This window comes from Arvicanthis niloticus, chromosome 11 (assembly GCF_011762505.2).
Source record: "Arvicanthis niloticus isolate mArvNil1 chromosome 11, mArvNil1.pat.X, whole genome shotgun sequence".
NCBI lineage: Eukaryota > Metazoa > Chordata > Mammalia > Rodentia > Muridae > Arvicanthis > Arvicanthis niloticus.
In genome coordinates, this window is record NC_047668.1 from 1,333,766 (window position 1) to 1,345,197 (window position 11,432).

General features: G+C 42.0%; 1 protein-coding gene across 1 annotated transcript; it reads left to right on the plus strand.

Annotated features, from left to right (window-relative positions):
* The first annotated feature begins 8,930 nt into the window (after positions 1 to 8,930).
* Rps29 (ribosomal protein S29) lies at positions 8,931 to 10,420 on the plus strand. Its single transcript, XM_034514249.2, has 3 exons — positions 8,931 to 9,096; positions 9,314 to 9,413; positions 10,321 to 10,420. The coding sequence occupies exons 1-3, from the start codon at positions 9,035 to 9,037 to the stop codon at positions 10,327 to 10,329; spliced, it is 171 nt and encodes a 56-aa protein (XP_034370140.1). The 5' UTR covers positions 8,931 to 9,034; the 3' UTR covers positions 10,330 to 10,420.
* Positions 10,421 to 11,432: the final 1,012 nt, after the last annotated feature.

The window sequence follows — 11,432 nt, forward strand, 5'->3', positions numbered from 1 at the left end:
TCGGGCTGTCTTACCGTCAATGCCTTGGGTACCAGTTTTCAAAAATTGCTCAGCAGACTTTATTTATTTATTTGAGCTCGGGCGAGGGAAGCACTCAAGGTGAAGTTCATTAGAAACCCCTTTTACGCCGGGTGGTGGTGGCGCACGCCTTTAATCCCAGCAGTTGGGAGGCAGAGGCAGGTGGATTTCTGAGTTTCGAGGCCATCCTGGTCTACAGAGTGAGTTCCAGGACAGCCAGAGCTACACAGAGAAACCCTGTCAAAAAAAAAAAAAAGAAAGAAAGAAAGAAAGAAACCCCTTTTACCTTACCCTGATTGTACCTAGTAGTTAATCTAAGTTGCACATTTGAAATTGTGAAATGGCGTTCAGACATACCAATTTACAATCTAACTGTGGCAAATTACGATTTAGCCTCAAACGAACATCCCTGTTTATATATAGCATGCTGAATTGTGAGTGCATTGGTTTCGCATCCTCAAAACTGAAGAGCTCCAAACTCTGGAGACCCTTCCTCAAGCCTCAGGACATTTCGGTCACCCAAAGATCACAAGAAACCATACCTGGATGCAATCAGCATAGGTTTATTAGGGAAAGAGCTGGCAGCCAGCGGTCTGACCAGGTACTCGCGCTGGAGTCAAGGTCCGACCCCCACGGCCAGTCCTTGGAGGGTTTAAAGGGAAAAACTTCAAACCAGGGGAGTGGGAAGGGGGTGAGGGGTTGTCAAAGATACAAAACATGAAAACAGTGGAACAATTCAGAGGTACTCACCCTAAATGATTAGTGTCATATGGAAATCGCCCTGCATTCTTCTCAAAAATGTGGTTTTTACCATGCCATTGTGCCCTATCCGGCCATTAAAGATTACTATCTTTACTTCTTCCGGCTATAGGGCTATAGCCCCACCTAGGTGGTAGCATCTTTATCTGTAATCAGGAATGACTTCCTGCCTTGAGCCTCTCCCACCTGTGGGAGAGGCTTGAGGAATGTCTGCATTTTTCCTGCTCAGGTACTCTCGAGAAAGTAAGTTTTTCTAAGGCGAGAAATCTACACATATTTCATAAAATGGCCTTTATAATTTTTCACTCTATAAAAACCACACATTCGGGAGATAGGCACAGATAATAAATTGACACCTTACCACAAAAATTCTTATACATTCCTATTTTTTGATTGCTTAACATTTTTTCTCTAGATATTATCACCTAAAGCTCTACTCTGACTTGACAGATGCTGCCAGGAAAGAGCATGTCCCCTGGTAGAGCATCAGAACATTTATTACAGCATTCTCAGGCTTATGGAAAAATTATATTTAAGCTAACCAGAATTTTCAAGGACTGTTAGGCTTCATAAATTACTTATTTTCAGTATTTGGGGGTACAGAACAAAAATAATAGAACACCTTCCTAAAGTATTACAATTGCATTAAATGTACACTAGGTACAGTTGAGAGCTAGAATTTAAATTTTGTGTAAAACTTATCATTTTAATTACATAGTTTCTGAAATGCAAAACAGTTAAGAACATAAGGGTTTTGGTTCAGTAAAACATTAAGCAGCTTCAATATCTGTAGGTTATAGTCAATAGTGGTTTTAGGTTGAAACAATGGTATATACTACCAAATACTCGAGAGACCCTCTCTCGCACACACTGACCTGGATATTGTACCTATAGGCTCACACAGAGTAGACAAGCAATCATGAACTAGACCCTTCACCCCAATATATTTTGTTTGAGGTTGACCTTGAACTCACAGAGTACTACTTGCCTATGCCCTGTGCTAGGATTAAAGGTGTGCACCACCACAACTGACACACCACCACAACTGACACAGATTTTCCTTCTTGAAAATTCCAATGAATTTTAATCATTTGAATGATTAAAATTTTAATCCCAGCACTTGGGAGGCAGAGGCAGGTGGATTTCTGAGTTCGAGGCCAGCCTGGTCTACAGAGTGAGTTCCAGGACAGCCAGGGCTACACAGAGAAACCCTGTCTCGAAAAACCAAAAAGAAAAAAAAAAAAGAAAAAGAAAAAGAAAAAGAAAGAAAGAAAATTCCAATGACACATAAAATTTCTTTCTTTATTTTCCTTGGTTTCTGTTATATAATGCATTCAACTGATAATAAAGTGAATTTCTCTGACTGCTCTCTTCATCTTTATTCATCTCAATTCATCTTTATTCATCTCAACATTATTCACCGTGGTGTGTAGCTCGTTTAGATTGTGGCAGGACAGTAGGAGCTGGAGACTGAGGTCAGTTGACTGGCAGCCCTTGCCCTCTTGAGCTTCATATAACAAATGGAGCATGCCCAGCTTGCCAAAAGAGACTGAAAGGCCTTCCTCTCCGGGCTTCATGGACCTAACAGAACAAGTGTAGACAAACAAAGCCGTGTGGTACAAACTTGGGGCTATGTAAAAGGTCCATGACAGATCATATACCTTTTTTCCTCAGCTCTGTGGCCCACTTCTGTAGTGACACTTCTGGAATTTTGGTTTCTTTAAAAAAAAAAAAAAAAACAGAAATTGGGCTGGAGAGACGGCTCAGAGGTTAAGAGCCCTGGCTGTTCTTCCAGAAGTCCAATTCCCAGCACCTACATGGTGGCTCATAACCACCTGTAATGAGATCTGGTAGCCTCTTCTGGGCTGTAGGCATACATGCAGGCAGAACACTGTGTACATAATAAATAAATACAAACAAAAACAACCCACAGAAATATTATAAGAATATGTTTTCATTTTAATCCCAGGTGTAGGGATATGGGGCTGTTTCAGACTGTCTGCAGCAGCTGACTATAATTTGCCTCATGCTCTAGCAGAGGCATGGCTTTCCAGCTGTGGATAGTTTCTGTGATTGTGTAACATTTGGAATTTTGGGAACTTTTCAGAGGGCATATAAATGCTAGAGCCTTGAGAGGCGGGGGTGGGGGGTTGGTTGTAGTTAGTAGTGGTGCTTAAATAAGAAACAAGAAAGAAATTAGATTCAGGAACCTCTCTCTCTCATCCTTTATCTGACAAGGAGTGAAAGCTGGTGTATAAAGGGTGGGAAAAAGAAGAACCCTCAAAGCAAAGCAAAGACCTGCTACACACTCCCATTCTCAGGAGTGCTTTCTCTCAATAAATTGTGTTAATCTTTATTTTCAACCATGTGTCCCACTGGGACAGTATTTTGTCATGGAACAGGACCACCTTGAACCCTAATATTCCAAGCTATGGTTATTTATGCATGTCTTAATCTCTAGACCACACGCCTCCTTGGTTCTGAATTATCAGTGTTATCTACAAGACTTAGGAAAGCAGATTTGCAGAAAGGGTAAAGCAACAGCACATGTAGATAGGCTACTTAAATTATAGAAATGCCTGCTATTTGTTTAACAAACAGAGCAGGCTCGTCTTAAATCCACATTCCTTGAATAAGTAGATAGCCAAATGGTCTCATTCTGATTCATTCTCCCTCTACCTTGGAGGTGGGGCAGAAAAGTAAACTTCAAACAGATTCAAGTTTCAAAATCAAATGTGAAAAGATAAAAGCATCACAGGGAAATAATTTCTTTTAAGTAACAACAACTACCACCCAAAGAAAAAACAGTAAAAAAAATTGGGAATTTCATCTCCGGCTTTGAGGCAGCTGGACAAGTACTCTACCATTAAGCCATACCCCTAGTGACTTTACTACTTTCTCAAGGATTCTCCCTCACACACATGCACACAAACACATGACACACAAACCTAAAAGCAGTAATTGAAGAAATAGAAAAAATTTACATAAACTTGAAAATTTCCACATGGCTATCTGTAGGACCACAAAAAGACAGCATGGTTTCTGGTCGAGCACCGGCTAGAGATGGCCAGAGACCCAGCAGGTTGGAGACCCCACAGGTTTCCCTGCTAGGGATGGCATACATTTCGCCACACTCCCAGACTATAGGCTCCTAACATGAGGCCAAAGATCTCCATTGATCCACGCCTTTCAGGCATGTAGGACAATGCCCTCCTAGCCCCTCCACAGGTAAAGAGTGTGACTACAGGCCAGAGTCCCAAGATAGATCTCTATATTAATGGAATACCTAAAGGCCAGAGGGTGTATTCAATTAAGTATTCCTTTCCAGACCCTCCTTCTTGCAAAACGTATTTAACCTCAGGCAAGCCCTGAGGACAAGCACATCTGCATCCAGGAAAACTGGACCATTGAGACAGAAACCCTGAGGATCTAAACAAAAACAGCAGCAGTTGGCATGCCAATGGGAATGGAGAAAATTTCACAAGGACACTATTGGAGGCAGAGCTACTGGGGAATCAGACTGTTGAGAGAGTCTTCCTCAGGCCTGAGTCCGATAAATGGTCCTCCATCTCAAGAGGCCTGAAAACGTGCACAATAAATGGATCCAGTAGATTATATTTATGTGTTTACTTAAATGTATATGTGTGGAGAACATTGTATTTATACATTTACTTAAATGTATGGAGAGCTCTTGGTGCTGCTTCAAGGATATGTGACATCGGGCTAGGACAAGAAGTAGGCTCTGGACAAATACAACTGAAGGAATGTGTTTCTTGTATCTTGATCATCTTAACAAATCCCTAGAAACAGTGATCACAGGACTTTATTGATTGCCTTGTTTGTTCCTTGACCTAGAACTATTCTTTACGTGTACTCATAATGGCATAAAAGCAGCTTGGAAAAAAAAATAAGCTTGCTTTAGTGCTCGCTGGAGTCATACTATAGTGTTATCTAATTGTCTTTTCTTTCTTTAATCTTCACTCCCTCCCTTGAGACCCTGTTGACTGACCGAGCAGGCATGGTCATATATGTGATAGTAATAGTTAAATGGGCCATGAGTGGGGAGAGAGAAAGGGGAAATGACATAAATGCACTATGTATATGAAACAAAAAATAAATTTAAGTTAAAATTTGATGCTGTACATTAGCACTTATGTTCATGATTCCTCATTAAAATAAATTTCTTAAAATAAAAAACCTTGTACAAAAACCATTTAATGTGGTGGTTAATTTTGGATGTCAGTTGACTGGATTAAGGAATATTGCTGGATGTGGTGGTGGCGCACGCCTTTAGTCCCAGCACTTGGGAGGCAGAGGCAGGCAGATCTCCCTGAGTTCAAAGGCAGCCTGGTCTACAAAAGTAGTTGCAAGACAGTCAGGGCTACACAGAGAAACCCTGTCTTGAAAAACCAAAAGAAGAAAAGAAAAAGAAAAAAAGGAACACCTAAAGGGTTAATTACATCATTACTTTTGAGGGTGTCTATGTGTGTGTTTCTAGAGAAGACTTATGCATGACTAGATTAAGTTGGGGGGAGATTAAGTGTGGGTAGGCGCCAGGAGGGGTGGTGATGAGGCCAGCCCAGTCAGTCAACAGGTTCTCCAGTGCAGGAGTGAGGATTAAGAAGAAAAAAGACAATTAGACAACATTGTAGCACGATCCCAGCCAGTTCTGAGGCTGAGGTGGGTTTATTTTTTATTTTTTTTCCAATCTGCTGTTTGGAATAAGGAATAAATATTTCATCAGGTTCTTTCCCAAAATATTTTCTTGATATTATCCTACAAGTCTGTATTAACACAGCACCAGATTCATAATAGGATGTTAAAACTTTACTTGGAGACGAAGAAGGATGAATTCACATTAATGGTTTCTTTTGCCAAAGAACTGCTGTGGGCACATGAGTAGCAATAATGCGAACAGCCAACAGTTGATCATAGTCTATATAATGTATCTGTTGTTGACTAATAGCTTCCTCCACTTTTTGCAAAGCTCGCTGTCCCTCATCAGTTAATTGTCATTAAAAGCAAACTATCTTTTTTTTTTTTTTTTTTTTTTTTTTTTTTTTGCATGTACACCTGCAAGCCAGAAGAGGGCACTAGATCTGTGCCACAGTCTGCTTAGGATATAACTGAGGTCCCAAATATTGAAAAAGATAAAGCTCGTTGTATGAGAGCAAAGGCTTGTAGTAAAACTCCTTTGGAGGGATCAGCTAATAAAATATCTATATAATGAATAATATACACTGAAAGATTCAAACTTCTTCTTTTTTTTTTATTTTTTGCTTTTGTTTTTGTTTTTCAAGACAGGGTTTCTCTGTGTAGCCCTGGCTGTCCTGGAACTCACTCTGTAGACCAGGCTGGCCTCGAACTCAGAAATCCGCCTGCCTCTGCTTCCCAAGTGCTGGGATTAAAGGCGTGCACCACCACCGCCCGGCACGAATTTTTAATCATACCCAATTACTTATAAGCCAATAATCTATAACCAAGACATGCAGAACATATTTATTCTTTTAAAACCAGTCAGAAACAAAAATAAAGGGGCTGTACACATTTACTTATTTAAACCAGACAAAATTATTAATTTTTCTAGCTGTAATTTTAAGATAGGAGCACCCTGTCTACCCTGTCACCTGCTGAACCCAATAATCACAGACACAAAGATTTTTCTAGGAGAAACAGTCAGCTCCTTACCATATAAGCCAAAAAAACTGCTGGCCCCTTTAAGAGCCCTCCCCACCCCCATGGAGTTCCAATGTTGAGGTGACATCTGACCAGGCCAGCCCAGTCAGTCAACAGGTTTTCCAGTGCAGGAATGAGGATTAAAAAGAAAAAAAGCGGATTAGACAACATTGTAGCAGGACCCCATCCAGTTCTGAGTCAGTTCCAGACAAGTTTATTTTTTCCCAATCTGCTTTTAATACCATTTTAATTACATGCAAGTATTTAGGTCAGTTCTAGGTTGGGAAACTAGCAACACAATAAATGTAAATAGTCAAGGAACTAGCAAGACAATAAGCAAAGTATCAGGATGATCAAAATATCTGAGCTGACTTCCCTGTCCTAGCCCACAGTCATAGTCAATGCCTGAGGCCTACTTCCTTGCTATAGCCTAAGATTTAGATTCCTGACTGAAGTTACTTCCCTGTTTTAGCCTAAAATTAGATTCCTGACTGAACTTCCTTGTCATGGGCCAATGTCAGATTCCTGCCAAGCAGCCCCCAAAGCCTGCCAATCAGATCTTCTCTCTGTTGGGGAATTGGGACTAATATAAGCACTCCATTTGTTGGTAGCATGTGGAGAGCTTTGATAGTAAGAGTGAGATCCTAGATGCAATCTTAGCAACCGGCTCCCCACCTTCCCCCTTAAAAAAGATTGGGACTTTAACTCTTCATGATGCCTGTCCAATATAATAATTCAAGGTTTGGCAACTATCAGTAAATTGGTAGGTGTGTACACTCAAACCTACAGAAATATATTTTCCAGATGGGCAGAAACGTATTGTTATAATGCTGGCCACCATCTCAGGAAAACACAAAGGCTCTTTGGATCCCAAGAAAAACTGATGAACAGTCTAGCCAAATTCTTCAAGAAAGTCTGACTAGCTAGGAGAGGCATGGCTACCTGCTTTGGCAAAGCCAGTGATCCCACCAAAAGCAACCAGTACCGACTGATGAAAGAAAAAATATGGCACCAGTGAGCTGGTGGCCTTTGGCATTGTTATCTTCTTACTTTGTCTAGTACCAGTGCCTTTCGAGGCCTGTGTTCCTCCATTTGTTTAGTTGTATTACATGCCATCAAAGCAAGATAGATAGATAGATAGATAGATAGATAGATAGACAACAGAACTGGGATTGGAAGGGTTGAGAAAATTGTGGTGTGTGTGTGTGTGTGTTTGTGTAAAACACTAGATTTGAAGAATTTGACAACAGAAATTAAATTATATCTGGTCTTTAAATCTGTGACTCATTATGAAATAATAAATAACATACTTTATAAAGTCTTCTTCAAATGGCTTCTTTTCCTTAATTGTACACTGTGGTACATCCTAGATGTAGTTGAAGCTTTTATTTCAGGGGGCAGGGCTTTGTGTAGTTTAGGTTTCTGTGGAAGCATGGCATCTAGGGTTCTTTTTTTTTTTCCATTAGGAACTTGCCTTTTGAAATTTGTTGTTAATTGTTCTGTTACCAAATTGTCTGATGGAAGCAACCTTTATTTCATATTACTTTTATTCTTCAGATTCAGCTACCTAAACTGCTTTTGGTGGCTCAGTAGTGGAGGCTGAAGCATTAAAATAGCGAGTATGAGTCAATTATGGGCAAAATAGCTCCTTGTCTACCCAGGGACATTGTTACAAAAACAAATGAAAAATTAGCCAATTACATTTAGGTATCAACTACAGTAAGGGTGATAGACTCACATATACTTAAGATCTTATTCCCCAACCCATGGAAAGATGAGGATATATCTTTTGAAGGAGTGTATGAGGTCAAAAGATTAAAAATCAATCCGTTGTTACTAAGAGGGAGAGAAACCCCTATCGGTGAAGCGTAGTCATTGAACTTGACTTAAGTTGTCGTATAATCTCACGCCAGTAGGTGTCAGTGTTGAGCGAAGGTAAAAAATGTTATTTCTAAATAAATGTTTTGAGTTAAAAGGCGAAAAGACTAAGGTTGGAATGTATATATGAGAAAAGGGTGGAATTACTATTATTTTAAAAGTGTCCAAAAGAGACGGGGTCTCGCTATGTTGCCCAGGCTGGAGTGCAGTGGCTATTCACAGGCGCGATCCCACTACTGATCAGCACGGGAGTTTTGACCTGCTCCGTTTCCGACCTGGGCCGGTTCACCCCTCCTTAGGCAACCTGGTGGTCCCCCGCTCCCGGGAGGTCACCATATTGATGCCGAACTTAGTGCGGACACCCGATCGGCATAGCGCACTACAGCCCAGAACTCCTGGACTCAAGCGATCCTCCTGTCTCAGCCTCCCGAGTAGCTGGGACTACAGGCGTGCGCCACCGCGCCCGGCGAAAGCCGAGGGCAGCGGGAAGATACTAGAGCTTCGGCGAGGCGTGACGTCACCTATTGTGCCCGCCCAGCCAGCCTTGGAAATGTCACTCAAAGCACACGGACCAATGTTGTCGCACTGCGTACGCGTCACGTTTTGGCGTTGTATTCTGGGTAAAGTGTGGCTCCAGAAACTTTGAAGAGCGCCTGCGTACGCCAGCTCTTTCCTTTTTCCTCGTTGGGCGTCTGGAGGCAAGATGGGTCACCAGCAACTGTACTGGAGTCACCCACGGAAGTTCGGCCAGGGTTCTCGCTCTTGGTAAGGAGCCGGTTGTGGAGACCGCGGTTAGAGGGAAGGGCCATTGTTGGTGGCGGATTGCCCGAAATTCAAGGCCGGCGGGCGGCGCGGAGCCGGGGTCGCCATTACGGGCTTGTGCTAGGCCGGGCGGCCCTGGCCCGGGTGGAGGTGGAAGTTGAGGAATGCTGTATCTTTCTGTGGGGCCTGCACAAACGCCACGTCCGTTTCCTCCCTTCAGCCGCGTCTGCTCTAACCGTCACGGTCTGATCCGTAAATACGGGCTGAACATGTGCCGTCAGTGCTTCCGGCAGTACGCGAAGGACATAGGCTTCATTAAGGTACGCGCGGGCGGTCGCTATCATCCACGATGCGGGCGGGAGCGTTAAGGCCAAGACACACAGCGGAGGGTTTAAGCAGTCAAGAGTTCCAGAAGGGAAGGGTGAAGGATTTAATGCCTGGCCATATTTAGGTGTCAGGTTGGTAGGAGATGGTGCAGTTTCTAGTGGTGACTGAATATTCCTAACCGAATACGTGTCTTAAATTTCTGGCCGGGGATTTTGATCATACTCGGAAGAGCCTTAGATTTCAGGCCTTGTAGACGCTGTTAGGATTTAACCAGGGTTTTTGTCTTACTGGTTCTAAGGTTGCGAATGATCACATTTGTCCTGCTTGAAACTTTGTTGATTTCTCAAAAGTCCCCTTTTTTTGGTCAAAAACACTTTTTTGTATAAAATTCACCTGCATTTTATTTGTACCAGGCTTTTTTTTTTTTTTTTTTTTTAACCTGGCTTCTCTAGTCCTGGCTGTCCTGGAACTCTAGATCAGAAGATCAGATCCTCTGGGCTTAAAGGTGTGCATCACACCCAGATGCAGGTCCAGTTTTAGATAAACACGTGTTTGTTTAATGGGCCTATATGTTATTTTTACACTGCTCTCTGCAGTGCAGCAGAGTTTTAAGTTCAGACTTACAGTATTGATCAAATAATTATTTTATGCCTAGTGTTACAGTTTAGAGATTTGAACGACTCAATTCAAGTGTCAAGATTGGTTCCTCCCTCTTTCAGGTTAAGATGAATGGCAGAAACTGGTTATTTACTAACTTTCCAGAATATATGACACAGTTAATGTCATTTTGTGTGCTATTGTATTGGGAAATAATGCTTAGAGGGAGCCAGTGGAAATGCCAATCACATTCTAAGTAATGAACTCACCTATGTTTTTTTTGTTTTGTTTTGTTTTTTGCAGTTGGACTAAGCAACCTTGAATGGATTATTCGACTGTCTATCCAGTGAAACCCATCATGCTAGTCTTTGTGCACGAAGAATAAAAATGTGAAGACCTTTAATTCCTCTGTGTGGTTTTTAGATCCCCCCCCTTTCTTTTTAGAAGAAAGCAAAGATCTGAAGATCTGATGTTGGCAATCTGGAAGTCTTACTGCTTATGTCTGTTATGAGTCCAGTAGGAGCTGGAGTTAGGAGTGTTGCACTCTAACCCAGTTTGAGGCAAGAGGAAATGGAACCAAGACAATTAAAGTCAAGTGATCGTAGGTGGCACAGATCAGAGTGCTTTGGGTAAACCTTGGGGAAGGTGGGAGTAGTTAGGATCTCAAGGGTTTTGATTGGAGCAACTGAATTGCTGTTGGCAGGACTAACAATGAGTTTGGAGAGGAGTTAGTATTGACATACTTAGTTTTGAATCCCTGTCACAACCAGGACAGCTTTCTAGGAAATGCTTGTTAAAATTGGAGTAGAGCAGAGTGGGAATAGGGTTTTCACTGTTCGGATTATAAAGGCTTTTATTTCAGCTCATCTGAGTGAATGTACTCAGAAGGTTATTTGGAGTTTAGCAAAGCAGGCTGAGGGTGGAGACATGAGCAGGGTATGGTTTGTGCCACTAATCCTAGCATTCATGGTGGAGGCAGGAGAATCAAGAGTTGAAAGTTTTGCCAGAAGTCCAGGTCAGCCTGGGCTACATGGACCAACAATGGGCTAAATGTGGGATTTGGGCCACTGGGAGTGAACGATATTGTGTATCTAACTTAGAAGCAAGTTGGCAGTCTGCTGTGACTGGAAAGTAAGATGTATTTGCATGTGCACCTAACATGCCAGAAGATCACACTGAAGATGGTTTTGAGCCACCAGAATGTGGTTGCTGAGGATTGAAGTTGGGACCAGTGCTCAGGCACTGGGCAGCCCGTGCCTCAGCAATCTCCAGCCTCAGCTGATTGGATTTTAACCAGTTAAATTACTTTTAGAAAGAGGGTATTGCTAGTGGACCGAAAGAAAGGGAACAAGGATCCCAAATTCAAAGTTAGTAATCCATCTTGGCTTTGGACATACTATCTAGGTGTGGTGTAT